We start from the raw sequence: 18,300 nt of genomic DNA, 5'->3' as shown, positions 1-18,300 counted from the left end.
GTGTCCTGTTGTCACTTGCAGACCTTCATACTTTTAGCGTTTGCTTTAGGCGCCTGGAGTGCCAGATGAGTTTGTGCTTTTAATGTCTCATTCTTCCATTGAAACAGCTGTACTGATGTATGCTCCCTAATTTGCTACCGTTTGTTTTTTGTCTCTGAGAGATGGGGTCAGTCAGATTTTGTACTTGCCCGCATGGTTGCACTCCACACATTACTATTGTGTTTGTGCAGACCAGAGGCGGTGGGAGGTAGTTACTGTGTCGTGCTGGGGTTGGCTCCTGTTATGGTCTGCTCTGACCTGCTTAGTCTCAGGTTGTGGCCCAACTGGCACCCTATTCCCTATATAGGGCTCTGGTCAAAAGTAGTGCTCTAAATAGGGAATAGGGTGCCATTTGGGACATACAAATACAGTGAAGCAAAGGAAAGGGACCTAGTCATACCTGAGATCCGTCTTCCATTGTGACCATGTCATGCTACAAGTCTCAACAGGCACCTGTATGATGGCCCTTCTGGCTCCAATCCACTCCATCAGTGAGTAGCAACAACTTACTGTTAACAGGCTAACACGCACAACAATAGTCATTCAATGGAAAAGCATGCTTTGATGATAATCGAGCTCTTTGAGGCTGAAGAACCAGTTAGGCTGATTTGAGTTTGTTCAGTTTCAGGCAACTGACAGACAACGTGTACTCTCCTGTCTCTGTCTTCACCAGACCCAGGCACTATTAGAAATCTTTTAAATACTTTCAGTGTTTGTTCTAGCCTGCCCGGAGTGCCATATGGGCGGGGTTTACAGTTGTGTGGACGATTCTATTGGTCCATCAAGCCAAGCAAACTCAACCATGCACAGTATTTTGAAATGATTTAGAATAGTGTTTGATCCCAGCTCTGGTCTCCACACTAAGACTTCTGAGGATTGCCCACAGTCATCAGTTTGCATTCTTTATGTCACTAAGACAACCTGGAAGAGGCCTTCAGACTGAGAGAAGGATTATCTTCTGACAGATGAGGCCAGTCCATACTTCAGGAGCACTTTCTCTCTGTCTCTACTGTACTCCATAATTCTGTCATTATGTTCCTTGCTGTCTCAGAGCTGAGGCTTTTGTTATTTTCTGGGGATTGTCATTTTGACTCTGGCCTCTTTCCCTTATATCATATGTGGAAGAGAAGGCATGTTAGATGTGGTTTCTTGTAAAAATAAATATATATATATATATTTTTACAAAGGTAGACATTTATTGTTGCTTTTCTATGATTTTTGACAGTGTATAACGTTAGATTTCGACAGATGGACTTTGGAGAGAAATGCAAGAATCAGCAATAACTGTATATAGTTAGTTGACCAAAGCACACAGCAGCATACAAAGCTCCTGTATTCAACTCTATCTTCCTCTCTCTCCCTCCCTCCTTCCCCCACTCTCTCTTCCCCCTCTTTCCTTCTCCCTCCCTCTCTCTTTAACCTCCCTGCAGCCAACCACCTTCAGCCCAACAGTGCCAAAGCAGAGACACCCTGGTAAGTGAGACTGTGAGACCCCCCTTTATGCTATTGGCCACTCCTCACCCCCCTCCTCAGTTCTCACCACCCTCAGTTCAGTCTTATGCAGTAGTCTTACTGCCTGTGGCTGTGGTGTGACTCGTGTACTGATCACTGCATGCCCACTCTGCTCTTCAGCTATGGAATGCCTGCGAAGGACAAGAGGAGCCAGTTCCGGCAGAAAGGCAGGAGTATGAACTCAACGGGATCAGGGAAGAGCAGCACCACTGTGTCCAGGTGAGCAGACAAGTAGACAGGCCCTGAGCCAAGAGCTGTGGTTTGGGGATGACAATCCCTGTAACTGGGACATTTCAGTTCAGGTCTCAAGAAAAACCGAAAAGCAGACATATAATAGATCAAGTTTAATACAATATTGGGTCTGATTTTAGCCAGATGTACTCTGTTAAAGCTCAGGTTTTTCTTTTGACTTAACCTCACTAGCTACATCATTTGCTGTGGAGTGCTGTTATATATGCTTTCATACTTGGAGTCCTGTAATACATGGTTTGTGTGTTCTGTCCAGTGTGTCTGAGTTGTTGGACCTCTATGAAGAAGATCCAGAAGAGATCCTGTATAACCTGGGGTTCGGCCGGGAGGAGCCGGACATCGCCTCTAAGATCCCCACGCGCTTCTTCAACGGCTCCTCCGGAGCTAAGGGCATCGACATCAAGGTCTATCTGGGAGCACAGCTGCAACGCATGGAGATGGAGAACCCCAACTATGCCCTGACAAGTACCAGCTTTAACTTGCTTTTTTCTCATACACTTTGTGCGTCTCCAGCTTTACCTCTCTTTGTGTGTCTTCCTCGCTCTGTCTGTTTCTCTAGCTTTCTTCGAGCTGTGAGAACACTGCTCATATTGCTGTTCACTGCTATAAAATGGTCCAGACAGACAACAATGTACAACCTACGTACATGCAGACAAATGGGTAGTGATGAAGGAATATGGATAGAAAGTGTCAGTTGGGTGCGGAGCAGCGGGGTGATGGTACGGTGGTGTGGTGGGGATGTTGGTAGTGTTTGAGTGGGTGAGTGGGTGATGGTACGGTGGTGGGGTGGGGATGTTGGTAGTGTTTGAGTGGGTGATGGTACGGTGGTGGGGTGGGGATGTTGGTAGTGTTTGAGTGGGTGATGGTACGGTGGTGTGGTGGGGATGTTGGTAGTGTTTGAGTGGGTGATGGTACGGTGGTGGGGTGGGGATGTTGGTAGTGTTTGAGTGGGTGAGTGGGTGATGGTACGGTGGTGGGGTGGGGATGTTGGTAGTGTTTGAGTGGGTGATGGTACGGTGGTGGGGTGGGGATGTTGGTAGTGTTTGAGTGGGTGATGGTACGGTGGTGTGGTGGGGATGTTGGTAGTGTTTGAGTGGGTGATGGTACGGTGGTGTGGTGGGGATGTTGGTAGTGTTTGAGTGGGGGATGGTACGGTGATGTGGTGGGGATGTTGGTAGTGTTTGAGTGGGTGATGGTACGGTGGTGTGGTGGGGATGTTGGTAGTGTTTGAGTGGGGGATGGTACGGTGGTGGGGTGGGGATGTTGGTAGTGTTTGAGTGGGGGATGGTACGGTGGTGTGGTGGGGATGTTGGTAGTGAGTTGGGAGTAGTGATGGTATTACTTTGACTCCAAGTATCGATTTGCAATTTAAGAAATAATAATTCTAGGTAGCATTAGCTAGCGCTAGTTGGCAGTACCTGCTCCAGAATATTTCTCCCTACAGCTTGTTCTTCATTTATTTCCATGACTGATCAAAACTCATTTTCTCAGACATATAGTGAGCAATATGTTTGGAACATCAAATCACCATCAAATCGTAATACATATTGAATGGAGAAAAGCAACACATCATATCGGCACCTAAGTATGGTGATAATATGGTATGGTGAGGTCCCTGGTAATTCCCAGCCCTAGTTACATGTAGGGGTAGTCTGGTATCTTTGTAGGTGGTGTAATAATCAATGGCACACCATCAGTCAATGGGTTCCGTTCCCACCAAGCCATTGCATTGTGGGTAGGTTTCTTGTTCTTCTCTTCCTCTTGGCAGATTTAGCTTCTGTCTGCCAAACGAGCATGTAGATCTGGGGGCCTGGGCTGGAAGCTGGGATGGTGAGAGTGAGGGCCCATTCCAGTGCAGCTGGGTGAACAGAGCCGCAGCACAAGGAAGCCTTTGTCTTCTATTGGGCAAACAATGTGGTGACCAGAGTGGCAGAGAGAGAGACGGGGTCTAACCTCACAAATGGCACCCTATTCCCTATATAGTGCGCTACTTTCGACCAGAGCCCTCCCTGTGGGCCCTGGTCAAAAGTAGTGCACTATATAGGGTGCCATTTAGGACACCCCCAAAAAGAGATGGAGTGGAGGACCTGATTCTTCTCTGTACTCTGCTCACATCGGGCCTCACACACATTGGTCCTGGGTCTGTTCACTCTGCCAGAGCACACAGCACCATGCACCGTCCGCTTGACTCTTTATAGACCCATATTGGCATAACTCCTGCTGTCGGAGCCCGAGCTGTGTGTGTGTGTGAGATCTGAGTCGGGGACAAAGTAGCCACTCTGCACCCTGGCTGGTCAGCAAGAGAGGAACAGGAATGGGACAGAGAGAGTGGCCTCAGCCTTGTAACAGCACTCTCTTGTTGTTTTTAAACTGCTGGGCCGAGCCCCAGTAAGCGCTGTTGTTGCAGTAGCTCTCGAGTCAGTTTCATCTTCATCTGGTGTAGATGACATTTTAAAAGGGGGGATGAGTAACTGTCTTTTCAATCCCTTTTGAAGTTTCACCCCTCCGTTAAGTTAATGTGAGGAGTTTTTGTGGTCTACCTATTGAGTTGTTGTTGCGCTGCAGCAGCCCCACTAACTGGAGGCCCTGCTGTTTCTGTTTCAGAACAGTGGACTGACTTGACTTACAGCACACTGAGCACAGGCAGCTCTGCAGGGATTTACAAGTCACAACTTCTAAGGGTTCTAGGGATCATAGATCAGTGAGCATCCTCAGAAGGTTCAGACCCTGGAATGTAGAATTCTCATGCTGCTGTCTGTCTCAGTGATGTTCCAACGTGTACTGTAGTTAGCAGCTCAAAGTCCTGGAACAGCCCTCTTCTCTTCAATGTCATGTTGATTTTTCTTATGTAAGTCCTGTTTTCTCTCCCTGAGAACGTCCCTGGGGTTCTGGCTGTGAGCAGCTAAAAGGGATGGTGCTCTCATAATAAATATAAAGGCCTTGTGAAATTTCACTTCCTACTTCTGTTTTCTTCTGTGGAGTCAGCCGTGGTCAGGAATCAGGAAGAGACTGTGTTCTGCGCTCAGAGAGATAATGGCCAGAGGAAGTGTTGGTTACTTACTTGCAGAAGTATGTTAGTCGTGTACATGCATGTGGTGGGGATAGATATTATGGGGACTTGCGTACTTAGTCACTCGGACTATTGCGTTATCATGTCGTTTATGACACTGTAAATGTGGCGAGGTTTGTTCTCTTCGATGTCATTGCTTTGATGGATCGAGGGAGTTATGGTTGCCCTGTGACAGGCTATGCCTATCTGTGCCCATGGGGCTGGTATTAACAGCAGCATTGTCTTCCATCCTCCAAACTAACTACACCCATGATGAGGGCTGAATCTGCCACTGTAAGAGGGGACATATTCCCAGGCCTTCTGGGGACTACCTAGCTTGTTTCTATTAGTTTCCTCTCTTTATCAAGTTGATCAAGTCTTATTCTTTCCCCAAAGTTTGTATTTTAATTCTAGTTTCCTCTCCCCCCCCAAGGTCGTTTCCGTCAGATCGAGGTCCTGACCACGGTGGCCAACGAGTTCTTCCATCTCTACTCCCAGGTCTCCGGCCAGCCTGTCCAGAAGATCTGCAGCCTGGATGGGGAACCGCTCACCATCGTCCCTCCTTCTCCTCTGAGGAGGAACAACTCAGCCCTGAACGCAGCCAAGATCCTGAAGAAGACAATCACTAAACACAACCTGCTGGGTGGGTTGGGGGAGGGGGGTGCTCCTACCATCACAGCCCTGTCTACGACAGAGAAACTGGCAGAACATGTGAGTCCAGGTACAGGGGACAGCGCCGTCACAACTGACTCCGACCATAAGGGTGAGCTCAAGCAGAAGGCATTTAGGAAGAAGGACTCTCCATCTCTGGCCACTGTGACTGAGGAGAGCCACTCTGGAGGCAGCACTGAGGCCACCCTAAGTGTCAATGGAGACCACCCTGGAGTGAATGGAGATGGCCAGGCATTGACCAAGGAGGGTGACCTTCGCCTGTCCAACGAGGCTGACTTGGAGAAAGAGCACCAAGACATTCAACTGAAGGGCCAGCGAACAATCACATCAACCCCAGACAAAGAACCTAACTACAGCCTGCTGCCCAACCCTCACATCGCCCACCTCCGCACACAGACCAAGGACTCCTTTGAGATGGAAGAGGTAGGGCTATACTCACACACAAGGTTTGAGGCAGGGTTCAATTCTTGGCTTAGTTGTACTGTTCTCCTGACTTTCCAGTTCAGTATGAGTTTTGACTGCACACAGAAGGTTGGGCAGAGGGATTCAATTCTAGACTTTTCTAGGCATTACTGTCCTCCCAGTTTGAGATGGAGGTAGAATAGTCTGCACAGAGTTGAGGAGAGGGGGTTCAATTCTTGGCTGTGCTTCTTTATACTGCCCTCTCAGTTCAATGCAACGTTTGTTTTGTTTGGGGTTGCTTACGGGTTGAGCAGGGGGTTCAATTTTGATCGTAGTACTGCCCTCAGTTCAATGCAAAGTTGTATTTTCTTATCTTTCGTCGCTTGATTGTGTTTCCCACAATCCTGGTTTTAGCTGTCCTAGCAGATATTGTGAGGAAAGCGAAGGACACGAACTTCAGCTTATAAATAAGTTAGAATCGTAAGAGAGAGCATATGGACGACCCTGGAGGCTGTTGTTATTGTGGCTCGATCTGCAGTTTTCCCCTCCTCTCCAGATCTTACAGAACAAGGTTGTTATAGTTCCGGTAACTGGAGGGGGTGTATGTATCAGAAGTGTGTCTGTGTAGAAATGTCCTGAGGGGGGAGAAAGGCATAGCTCTTAAGTTTAAAATAGGACTTTGTTAATATCACTGCGACCTGATGTTATTCATCCGAACAATAATAGTGTAGTATTTTTTGGTCTTTGTTTTACCACACCATAGATGTATCTGTCTCTCGCTCTGTGTGTGTGTCTGTCTCTCGCTCTGTGTGTGTGTCTGTCTCTCGCTCTGTGTGTGTCTGTCTCTCGCTCTGTGTGTGTGTCTGTCTCTCGCTCTGTGTGTGTCTGTCTCTCGCTCTGTGTGTGTGTCTGTCTCTCGCTCTGTGTGTGTGTCTGTCTCTCGCTCTGTGTGTGTCTGTCTCTCGCTCTGTGTGTGTGTCTGTCTCTCGCTCTGTGTGTGTCTGTCTCTCGCTCTGTGTGTGTGTGTGTCTCTCGCTCTGTGTGTGTGTCTGTCTCTCGCTCTGTGTGTGTGTGTCTGTCTCTCGCTCTGTGTGTGTGTGTCTGTCTCTCGCTCTGTGTGTGTGTGTCTGTCTCTCGCTCTGTGTGTGTGTGTCTGTCTCTCGCTCTGTGTGTGTGTGTCTGTCTCTCGCTCTGTGTGTGTGTGTCTGTCTCTCGCTCTGTGTGTGTGTGTCTGTCTCTCGCTCTGTGTGTGTGTGTCTGTCTCTCGCTCTGTGTGTGTGTGTCTGTCTCTCGCTCTGTGTGTGTGTGTCTGTCTCTCGCTCTGTGTGTGTGTGTCTGTCTCTCGCTCTGTGTGTGTGTCTTGTCTCTCGCTCTGTGTGTGTGTGTTGTCTCTCGCTCTGTGTGTGTGTGTGTCTGTCGCTCTGTGTGTGTGTGTGTGTGTGTGTCTGTCGCTCTGTGTGTGTGTGTCTCTCGCTCTGTGTGTGTGTGTCTCTCGCTCTGTGTGTGTGTGTGTGTCTCTCGCTCTGTGTGTGTGTGTGTGTCTCTCGCTCTGTGTGTGTGTGTGTGTCTCTCGCTCTGTGTGTGTGTGTGTGTCTCTCGCTCTGTGTGTGTGTGTGTCTCTCGCTCTGTGTGTGTGTCTGTCTCTCGCTCTGTGTGTGTGTGTCTGTTTCTCGCTCTGTGTGTGTGTGTGTGTCTGTCTCGCTCTGTGTGTGTGTGTGTGTGTGTGTGTCGGTCTCTCTCGCTCTCTGTGTGTCGGTCTCTCTCGCTGTGTGTGTGTGTGTGTGTGTGTGTGTGTGTGTGTCGGTCTCTCTCGCTGTGTGTGTGTGTCGGTCTCTCTCGCTCTGTGTGTGTCGGTCTCTGTGTGTCGGTCTCTGTGTGTGTCGGTCTGTGTGTGTCTGTCGGTCTCTGTGTGTGTGTGTGTGTGTGTCGGTCTCTGTGTGTGTGTGTGTGTGTCGGTCTCTGTGTGTGTGTGTGTGGGTCTCTGTGTGTGTGTGTGTGTGTCGGTCTCTGTGTGTGTGTGTGTGTCGGTCTCTGTGTGTGTGTGTGTGTGTCGGTCTCTGTGTGTGTGTGTGTGTGTCGGTCTCTGTGTGTGTGTGTGTGTCGGTCTCTGTGTGTGTGTGTGTGTCGGTCTCTGTGTGTGTGTGTCGGTCTCTGTGTGTGTGTGTCGGTCTCTGTGTGTGTGTGTCGGTCTCTGTGTGTGTGTGTCGGTCTCTGTGTGTGTGTGTCGGTCTCTGTGTGTGTGTGTCGGTCTCTGTGTGTGTGTGTCGGTCTCTGTGTGTGTGTGTCGGTCTCTGTGTGTGTGTGTCGGTCTCTGTGTGTGTGTGTCGGTCTCTGTGTGTGTGTGTGTCGGTCTCTGTGTGTGTCTGTGTCGGTCTCTGTGTGTGTCTGTGTCGGTCTCTGTGTGTGTCTGTGTCGGTCTCTGTGTGTGTCTGTGTCGGTCTCTGTGTGTGTCTGTGTCGGTCTCTGTGTGTGTCTGTGTCGGTCTGTGTGTGTCTGTGTCGGTCTCTGTGTGTGTCTGTGTCGGTCTCTGTGTGTGTGTGTGTCTCGGTCTCTGTGTGTGTGTGTGTCTCGGTCTCTGTGTGTGTGTGTGTCTCGGTCTCTGTGTGTGTGTGTGTCTCGGTCTCTGTGTGTGTCTCGGTCTCTGTGTGTGTGTGTGTCTCGGTCTCTGTGTGTGTGTGTGTCTCGGTCTCTGTGTGTGTGTGTGTCTCGGTCTCTGTGTGTGTGTGTGTCTCGGTCTCTGTGTGTGTCTCGGTCTCTGTGTGTGTGTGTGTCTCGGTCTCTGTGTGTGTGTCTCGCTCTGTGTGTGTGTCTCGCTCTGTGTGTGTGTGTGTCTGTCTGGCTCGCTCGCTCGCCCTGTGTGTGTGTCTGGCTCGCTCGCTCGCCCTGTGTGTGTGTCTGGCTCGCTCGCTCGCCCTGTGTGTGTGTCTGGCTCGCTCGCTCGCCCTGTGTGTGTGTCTGGCTCGCTCGCTCGCCCTGTGTGTGTGTCTGGCTCGCTCGCTCGCCCTGTGTGTGTGTCTGGCTCGCTCGCTCGCTCGCCCTGTGTGTCTGGCTTGCTCGCTCGCCCTGTGTGTCTGGCTCGCTCGCTCGCCCTGTGTGTCTGGCTCGCTCGCTCGCCCTGTGTGGCTGGCTCGCTCGCTCTGTGTGTGTGTCTGTCTCTCTCTCGCTCTGTGTGTGTCTCTCTCTCTCGCTCTGTGTGTCTCTCTCTCGCTCTGTGTGTGTGTGTCTCTCTCTCTCTCGCTCTGTGTGTCTCTCTCTCTCTCGCTCTGTGTGTGTGTGTGTGTGTCTCTCTCTCTCGCTCTGTGTGTGTGTGTCTCTCTCTCTCTCGCTCTGTGTGTGTCTCTCTCTCGCTCTGTGTGTGTGTGTGTCTCTCTCTCTCGCTCTGTGTGTGTGTGTCTCTCTCTCTCGCTCTGTGTGTGTCTCTCTCTCGCTCTGTGTGTGTGTGTGTCTCTCTCTCTCTCGCTCTGTGTGTCTCTCTCTCTCTCGCTCTGTGTCTCTCTCTCTCGCTCTGTGTGTGTCTCTCTCTCTCTCGCTCTGTGTGTGTGTCTCTCTCTCGCTCTGTGTGTGTGTGTGTGTCTCTCTCTCTCGCTCTGTGTGTGTGTCTCTCTCTCTCGCTCTGTGTGTCTCTCTCTCTCGCTCTGTGTCTCTCTCTCTCTCGCTCTGTGTGTCTCTCTCTCTCGCTCTGTGTGTCTCTCTCTCTCGCTCTGTGTGTCTCTCTCTCTCTCGCTCTGTGTGTGTTTCTCTCTCGCTCTGTGTGTGTTTCTCTCTCTCTCGCTCTGTGTGTGTCTCTCTCTCTCTCGCTCTGTGTGTGTCTCTCTCTCTCGCTCTGTGTGTGTCTCTCTCTCGCTCTGTGTGTGTGTGTGTCTCTCTCTCGCTCTGTGTGTGTGTGTGTCTCTCTCTCTCTCGCTCTGTGTGTGTCTCTCTCTCGCTCTGTGTGTGTCTCTCTCTCTCTCGCTCTGTCTCTCTCTCTCGCTCTGTATGTCTCTCTCTCGCTCTGTGTGTGTCTCTCTCTCTCTCGCTCTGTGTGTGTGTGTGTCTCTCTCTCTCTCGCTCTGTGTGTGTGTGTGTCTCTCTCTCTCTCGCTCTGTGTGTGTGTGTGTCTCTCTCTCTCTCGCTCTGTGTGTCTCTCTCTCTCTCGCTCTGTGTGTCTCTCTCTCTCGCTCTGTGTGTCTCTCTCTCTCGCTCTGTGTGTCTCTCTCTCTCGCTCTGTGTGTCTCTCTCTCTCGCTCTGTGTGTCTCTCTCTCTCTCGCTCTGTGTGTGTTTCTCTCTCTCTCTCGCTCTGTGTGTGTCTCTCTCTCTCTCGCTCTGTGTGTGTGTCTCTCTCTCTCTCGCTCTGTGTGTGTGTCTCTCTCTCTCTCGTTCTGTGTGTCTCTCTCTCTCTCGCTCTGTGTGTGTGTCTCTCTCGCTCTGTGTGTGTCTCTCTCTCGCTCTGTGTGTGTCTCTCTCTCTCTCACTCTGTGTGTGTGTGTCTCTCTCTCTCTCGCTCTGTGTGTGTCTCTCTCGCTCTGTGTGTGTCTCTCTCTCTCTCTCGCTCTTTGTGTGTCTCTCTCTCTCTCACTCTGTGTGTGTCTCTCTCTCTCGCTCTGTGTGTGTCTCTCTCTCTCGCTCTTTGTGTGTGTCTCTCTCTCTCGCTCTTTGTGTGTGTCTCTCTCTCGCTCTTTGTGTGTGTCTCTCTCTCGCTCTTTGTGTGTGTCTCTCTCTCGCTCTTTGTGTGTGTCTCTCTCTCGCTCTTTGTGTGTCTCTCTCTCGCTCTGTGTGTGTGTCTCTCTCTCGCTCTGTGTGTGTGTCTCTCTCTCGCTCTGTGTGTGTGTCTCTCTCTCGCTCTGTGTGTGTGTCTCTCTCTCGCTCTGTGTGTGTCTGTCTCTCTCGCTCTGTGTGTGTCTGTCTGTGTGTCTTTCTCTCGCTCTGTGTCTGTCTCTCTCGCTCTGTGTGTGTGTGTCTCTCTCTCGCTCTGTGTTTGTGTGTGTGTGTCTTGTCTCTCTCGCTCAGTGTGTCTGTCTCTCTCGCTCTCTCTCTGTGTGTCTGTCTCGCTCTGTGTGTCTGTCTCTCTCACTCTGTGTGTGTCTGTCTTTCAGGTCCAGAGTAATGAGGATGAGGCTTTACCTGGGACACACAGCACCTCTAGAGCTGGCAGTGGTGAGTCTGGCCTGCATATTATATACCTTATTACACTGTATAGAGGCTCATGCATGCCTATAACAGGTCATAAAACAGTATACCTTTTTAGATGAATGCTAAGTGTTCCTGAACTTTCCATAGTGGATGTCCACTAATATGAATAATCACATTATGACATAAAAACAATGTTCTCTGCTTCATCAGTAGAATTGGTCATAATCACCCATCTCTCAAATATTAAATAACATTTTGTGTCTTATGGCAGGTAATTAAATATTTTCTAGCTTCAGTGTACTCTGATGAAATGTTCCATAGTGGCCTTTTAGACAACAAAAATACAAAGACACAGGTCTTTCCTGTCCAGTTTTGTTCACCGATAATGAATTATAGCATAAGTTTTAGATTAGTGAAGTCAGGGAAGAGGGGGGTAGATATTTAAGGATGCATCTTCATTATGCTGATTGAATTAAGTTTAATTTAGCTTTTATTTCTAAGAACATTGGTACTTAGAACACATGGCCCCATGACAATCCATTACAAGTGGGTGACCCATGTAAAACAGAGGGCCGTTTGTAGATAAAAACCTCGTGTAACCACTAAGCATGTTTCTTTTCCGACTGACCATGATCATCTATTACAACGTAGATCCTCAGGGGTGTGCTCTTTAGGGAATCACTATACTCCAGACCACAATATTTACAAATAGTTTTCATCTATATTTTTCATAGCTGTCTATTTACCATCACAATCCGATGCTGGCACTAAGACCGCACTCAACAAGCTGTATAAGGCCATAAGCAAACGTGAAGATGCTCATCCAGAGGCAGGGCTCCTAGTGGCCAGGAACTTTAATTCAGGGAAACTTAAATCCGTTTCTACCAGCATTTTACATGTGCAACCAGACCACCTTTACTCCACACACAGAGACGCGTACAAAGTTCTCCCTCGTCCTCAATTTCACAAATCTGACCTTAACTCTATTCTCCTGATTCCTGCTTACAAGCAAAAACTAAAGCAGGAATTACCAGTAACTCGCTCAATTTGGAAGTGGTCAGATGACGCAGATGCTAAGCTACAGGACTGTTTTGCTAGCACTGACTGGAAAATGTTCCGGGATTCATCCGATGGCATTGTGGAGTAAACCACATCAGTCATTGTCTTCATCAATAAGTGCATCGACAATGTCATCCTCACAGTGACCGCACGTACATACCCCAACCAGAAGCCATGGATTACAGGTAACATCTGCACTGAGCTAAAGGGTAGAGCTGCCGCTTTCAAGGAGCGGGACTCTAACCTGGAGACTGCACTCCACACTGCCCTTTCCCACCTGGACAAAAGGAACACCTACGTGAGAATGCTGTTCATTGACTCCAGCTCAGCATTCAACACCATAGTGCCCTCAAAGCTCATCACTAAGCTAAGGACCCTGGGACTGAATACCTCCCTCTGCAACTGGATCCTGGACTTCCTGATGGGCTGCCCCCAGGTGGTGAGGGTAGGAAACAAATCTGCCACTCTGATCCTCAACACGGGGCTCCTCAGGGGTGCGTGCTAGTCCCCTCCTATTCTCCCTGTTCACCCATGACTGCGTGGCCAAGCACGACTCCAACACCATCATTAAAGTTTGCAGACGACACAACGGTGGTAGGCCTGATCACCGACAACGAGGAGACAGCCTATAGGGAGGAGATCAGAGAACTGGCAGTGTGCTACCAGGACAACAACCTCTTCCTCAACGTGATCAAGACAAAGGCGATGATAGTGGATACAGGTAAAGGAGGGCTGAGCACGCCCCAATTCTCATCGACAGGGCTGTAGTGGAGCAGGTTGAGAGCTTCAAGTTCCTTGGTGTCCACATCACCAATAAACTATCATGGTCTAAACACACTATGACAGTCATGAAGAGGGCAGGACAACACCTATACCCCTTCAGGAGACTGAAAAGATTAGGCATGGGTCCCCAGATTCTCAAAGGTTTTTACAGCTGCACCATCGAGAGCATCCTGACTGGTTGCATCACCGCCTGGTATGGCAACTGCTCGGCCTCCGACTGCAAGTGCTACAGAGGGTAGTGCGTACTGCACAGTACATCACTGGGGCCAAAATTCCTGCCATCCACGACCTCTATACCAGGCGGTGTCAGAGGAAGGCCCTAAAAATTACCAAAGATTCCAGCCACCCTCGTTATAGACTGTTCTCTCTGCTACCACACGGCAAGTGGTACCGGAGCATCAAGTCTAGGACAAAAAGGCTTCTCAACAGTTTTTACCCCCAAGCCATAAGACTCCTAAACAGGTAACCAAATGGTTACCCGGACTATTTGCGTTTCTTTACTTACCTACACACACACACATACCTTCTTTCTTTCTTCTTTCCCCCGCACCATTGGTTAGAGCCTGTAAGTAAGCATTTCACTGTAAGGTGAAATGTTGTATTGTATTCAGCGCACGAGACAAATAAACTTTGATTTGATTTGACACACCCCCCAAACCCTTTTTTCCGCTGCTGCTACTTTCTGTTTATTACCTATGCATAGTCACTTTACCCCTACCTACATGTAAATATTACCTCAGCTAACCTGTAACGCCACACATTGACTTGGTACCCCCTGTATATAGCCTCGTTATTGCTAATTTTTTACTTTTACTCTTAACTATTTTCTTCACTGCATTTGTTGGTTAAGGGCTTGTAAGTAAGCATTTCACTGTAAGGTCTATCCTGTTGTATTCGGTGCATGTGACATGTCATTTGATTTGGAGCTGATCAAGTCTACCCTCTGGTGTATAATACAACTTTTATAGAGGGATTACAAGTGTGTTATCTCATTGTGTTGCAAATATACTGATGGAACACATGTTTGACTCTACACTGAATTGTTACATTATTTGTTTTGTTATAACCCAGATTGAGGGTCCTTCTTACACTCTGACATCTTCCTTTAATTCTCTCTCACTTTCTCTCCCTCCCTCTGTCCATTACAGAGCAACTACTAAGAACAGCCAGCCAGCAGTCAGACAGTAGTGGCTTTGCAGAGGACCCTTCTACTGACGGCTCAGCTAACTATCTAAAGGTACAGGAGAGCTCCGACAGCTGTGACAGTGAGACCACAGTGACGTCTCACGCTGGGGAGGGGACCACTCCTCTAGCGCTGGAACACCCTGCCTTTGGGAGGCTGCAGGGGGAGGAGGAGGAGGGGGAGGAGGAGGGACAGAAACACCTTGTGGCAGACGGAAGGAGGAGCCGGAGCCCTAATGGGGGGGAGGAGGAGCAACAGGAGGTGCTACAGTACACCACCCATCAGTTACCTAAACAAGGAGACAGAGGGGTGGCCCAAGACTCAGAGCAGGACCAGAAGCATAACAAGGAAGCTGCTTCTGTTCATGCCTCTGACACTTTTCAGTTAACTCCTGAGACTTACTGTACTGCTGAGCCTCACGTGGAGGATGATCCTGGTTCTACAGAAGACCATGGCTCCGTCCCGGCCCCAGACTGTAGCTCTTCTGGTGCCCCAGCCAGGGAGGGTGTGCCTGACAAAGTGGAGATGGAAGCCAGAACCCCCAGCCCTAGCGCCAGTTGCCCTAGCCTAGGTGCCTCAACCAGGGTCCAAGGGGCCCTTCACAGGGCCCAGCAGAGGGCCTCGTCCTCAGGCCTCCAGGGTCACCGGATGGAAGGGAAGCTGACAGCCAGGGATCTGTTCAGGAGAAGAGCCCCCCTGACGAGGTCCCGATCCCTGCCTACCTCCCTCCTCATCCCCTCCCGTGTGGTCTCCTCTGTCAGGATCCAGTTTGGCCAGGGTACAGTCAGGCACTGCACCCAGCCAGCCTTCTCCTACCAATACACCCCAGAAGAGGAGGAGGAGGTGGGGTCCATCGTGGAAGAGGAGGAGGAGGAGGAGGAGGTTGTTGAGGATGGGTGTCAGAGGAGAGACAGCTGCCTCTCTACCTTGATTATCAACAGAGGGACCGAGATATCGCATGGCCCCGGGCTACAAAGAGATGGTGAACTGAGAGGCCTTCAGGGCAGGGTGCCCCCTTACCCCCTGGCCATCCCCCGCCACCTGACCCGCTCAACCGTCTCACTGCACAGCCACAGCCCCCCTCCCGAGTGGGGAGAGAGGCCTTTGGGGGAGCACCACCGTGCCTGGAGCACCTGTAGCGTACCTAACCTTACCCAACATAACATGGCCCACTTCAATAACCCTAACCTCACCCAGCATAACCTGGCCCACTTCAATAACCCTAACCTCACCCAGCATAACCTGGCCCACTTCAATAACCCTAACCTCACCCAGCATAACCTGGCCCACTTCAATAACCCTAACCTCACCCAACATAACCTGGCCCACTTCAATAACCCTAACCTCACCCAGCACATCAACCCTAACTCCAACCTAACACAGCACTACCTAGTCCAACACAATCAACCTAACCTTACTCAACACAACCTTGCTCAGCACAACAACCCTAACCCAGCCCAGTACAACCCCACTCTGCCCCATGGCAGTGTCCCCAACCTAGCCCAATACAGCAACCCTAATCCCTACTTGTCCCACCACAATAGTCCCACCCTACCCCATGGCAGTGTCCCCAACTTGTTCCAGTATCAGCCCTCCACCCACCACCACCACACCCTCCATAGCCACCCTACCCATCCTTATGGTAGTGTACCTAACCTTCCCCAGCACCCAGCTCCCACCTTACCCCATCATGTGACCCCTAACTGTCCTCCTTCTAGTGCTCTGTACACTAACATGGGTAACCTTCTTCCACACAACTTCCCCTGTTCCCTGTACAGCTCCTCCTGTAACACCCCACCCCTTAGTGCCCCCTTCAGTTCAACTTACCATAACTACAGCGGTAACCCCTATAGTGGGTCCTACAACGAGCTAAGCAGCAACAATCCTTATACTGCCCATAGCTCTTACTCTAACCCTTCAAACACACCTTCCAACCTGCCTCATCTCTCTACTGCCCCCTATGGAGGACCATATAGTACTCCATACTTGGGCCACCACCCTCTGATCCCCTACCCTCATGACCCTATGGCTACAACCTCCCGTCTTCCCCCAGCCCTGTCTACCACTGAGATGCAACTGAGAAGGGTCCTTCACGACATCAGAGGAACTGTGCAGAACTTGGCTCAGGTGAGACAAAACAACCACAAACTACATAGGTGTTATACAACTTTTTTGCAAGGCTCTTTGCAGTTTTATCAACTCGTCTCTGACGTGAGCACTATAATGATTAATCATATGCTGTTTCACTTTCCATCCCACCCATAATGCAAACAGACGTTTGCAACACAGTTTCAGTGACTAAGTGTTTTATCTATGGTTTCTCTGCCCTCAAGAATTCATCAGAACGCGGAGCAGACACTCCCTCCGACATGTTCAACCCTCAGAGACCTGCCCAGCCACTGTATGAGGTATACACTCAGCTGAACTGCCACTCTTAAACAAATTAAATGAATGATTATCAATTCTGTCCTCTAACCTCCATGTGGGTGTCTCATGTGGGTTAGGATAAAGGAGAATCTCTGCCTCTCTGACAACAGTCATATTCTTCCTCTTCTACATCCCCTCCTCCTCCCTTCAGACTTCTCTCCAGGAGCTGCAGGCTAAGAGAAGGAGTCTGAATGTGTTCCGGACTCAGATGATGGATCTGGAACTGTCCCTGATGAAACAACAGGCGTTAGTCTACCAGCACCTCAGTCACGACGAGAGGTAGGCTAGATGCCCTCACCCTGGCGAGCACATGGATGTTGGCATAGTCTGTGATAGCCAGGCAGGCAGACAGTGTTAACAGTGCAATCTGTCTGTTTGTGGTTGCCAGGCAGTCAGTGTTAACAGTGCTATCTGTCTGTTTGTGGTTGCCAGGCAGGCAGACAGTGTTAACAGTGGTCTCTCTGTCTGTGGTTGCCAGGCAGGAGGCGGAGCAGCTGCAGGGTCTACGGTCTGAAGTGAGACAGGAGCTGCAGGAACTAGAGCTCCAGCTGGAGGATCGGCTGCTGACCCTGAACGAGCAGCTCCGCTCTGCCAGCCAGCACAGTCTCTACCGCCACAGCATGGTCAGTACCTGGAACTACATCTTGGAACACAGGCACACACACACACAGGCAGATACCATCTTTCTCTCTCTCCGTCTCTTTTCTCAACTCATAAACATGTTTGATAAATGGTTTGTCATGTCTGTTTCCGCTTGGCACCAGTACTGTGGGTTCCTCTGTGTTCTTCTCATTTGACATCAGGCTACATGTACGTCACTACTCTTGTTTGTTGTTTAGCCACCCATCATATCATCACCTACCCCTCCTCTCCTATATTGTATCATTAGTGTTGTTGATATTTCTCTCCTGTAGGGTATGAAGAGAGGTCACAGCATGGACAGCCTGTCTAACAGTTCTGCTCTGAGAGCTATGGAGCCGGTGAGTACCTGCATTGACTCTAGACTGTTATTTTCTAAGTCATTCCTCTAGACTGTTCCTCCTGTTAATTGTGTGTGCCGTATTCATAGAAATAGAATGAAAAATGAATGTTTTTACTTCCTTCCTAGTATTTGTACCGTCAATGGCTGCCGGTCAACCCATCAGAGCATTGACTTGAAAAGAAATGTCTGTACTAGTCAATCTAATTTTATGGTTCTACTGTTGTCACACTTCTTTCCTCACTGTGTGACATGTATGGTGTGGTTTCTCCCTTCCAGATGTCAGACCTGCTGAGGGAGCAGCTGTACCTGCAGACAGAGCTGGGCTACGAGGGCAGGGCAGAGGGTGGAGCTAGCATGGCCCCCACCCCCACCTCAGGCCTCTCTTCCAGGTCAGCCAGTCCAACGAGGTCCTCTGGACGTCACCCTGGCCCATCCCACGCCCCGGAGCTGTCCCTCCCAGGTCCCCAGAAGACTGGGATGTACCGGGCTTCCGTCTCCCTCACCCCGGCACCCCCTCCACGGCCTGGTGCTGCCACATGGGTATCCCAGTGCTCAGACCAGGCACTGCCAGTGCAAGGTCCTGGAGAGGAGGAGGAGGTTGGAGGAGGGATAGCAGCTGTAGACCCTCACCTACTGGAGGAGAGGGGCAAAGAGAGAGGAGGAGGTGGTCTAGGAGAAGGAAGAGCAGACAACCCCAATCTACAGGAGCTCATCAAGGAGGTTTGTGAGACTGGAACCGATCTTAGGTTCTGTTTTGAATAGTAGAGAACATTAAGAACACCTGAACTTCTTAAATTGGCCTTGCCCTACAGTATTTGTTGAATAGGGAATGC

At 50.0% G+C, this 18,300-nt stretch overlaps 1 protein-coding gene across 2 annotated transcripts in view; it reads left to right on the top strand.

Moving 5' to 3' along the window:
* The window catches only part of itprid2 (ITPR interacting domain containing 2), a 45,814-nt gene that overhangs the window by 25,086 nt on the left and 2,428 nt on the right, over window positions 1-18,300 (top strand). For both annotated transcript variants that reach the window (XM_021579532.3, XM_021579533.3), the window contains exons 6-16: window positions 1,470-1,512; window positions 1,672-1,770; window positions 2,057-2,265; window positions 5,283-5,944; window positions 10,997-11,057; window positions 14,024-16,185; window positions 16,392-16,466; window positions 16,637-16,764; window positions 16,964-17,108; window positions 17,400-17,465; window positions 17,744-18,187. In XM_021579532.3, coding sequence (XP_021435207.2) covers window positions 1,470-1,512; window positions 1,672-1,770; window positions 2,057-2,265; window positions 5,283-5,944; window positions 10,997-11,057; window positions 14,024-16,185; window positions 16,392-16,466; window positions 16,637-16,764; window positions 16,964-17,108; window positions 17,400-17,465; window positions 17,744-18,187 — 4,094 coding nt within the window. The remainder of the gene's footprint in view (window positions 1-1,469; window positions 1,513-1,671; window positions 1,771-2,056; window positions 2,266-5,282; window positions 5,945-10,996; window positions 11,058-14,023; window positions 16,186-16,391; window positions 16,467-16,636; window positions 16,765-16,963; window positions 17,109-17,399; window positions 17,466-17,743; window positions 18,188-18,300) is intronic.

This window comes from Oncorhynchus mykiss, chromosome 22 (genome assembly GCF_057628025.1).
Source record: "Oncorhynchus mykiss isolate SJ-2025 chromosome 22, ASM5762802v1, whole genome shotgun sequence".
Classification (NCBI taxonomy): Eukaryota; Metazoa; Chordata; class Actinopteri; order Salmoniformes; family Salmonidae; genus Oncorhynchus; species Oncorhynchus mykiss.
The sequence above is the reverse complement of the archived record's forward strand: the minus strand, read 5'-3'. Positions and strand labels throughout refer to the sequence as shown.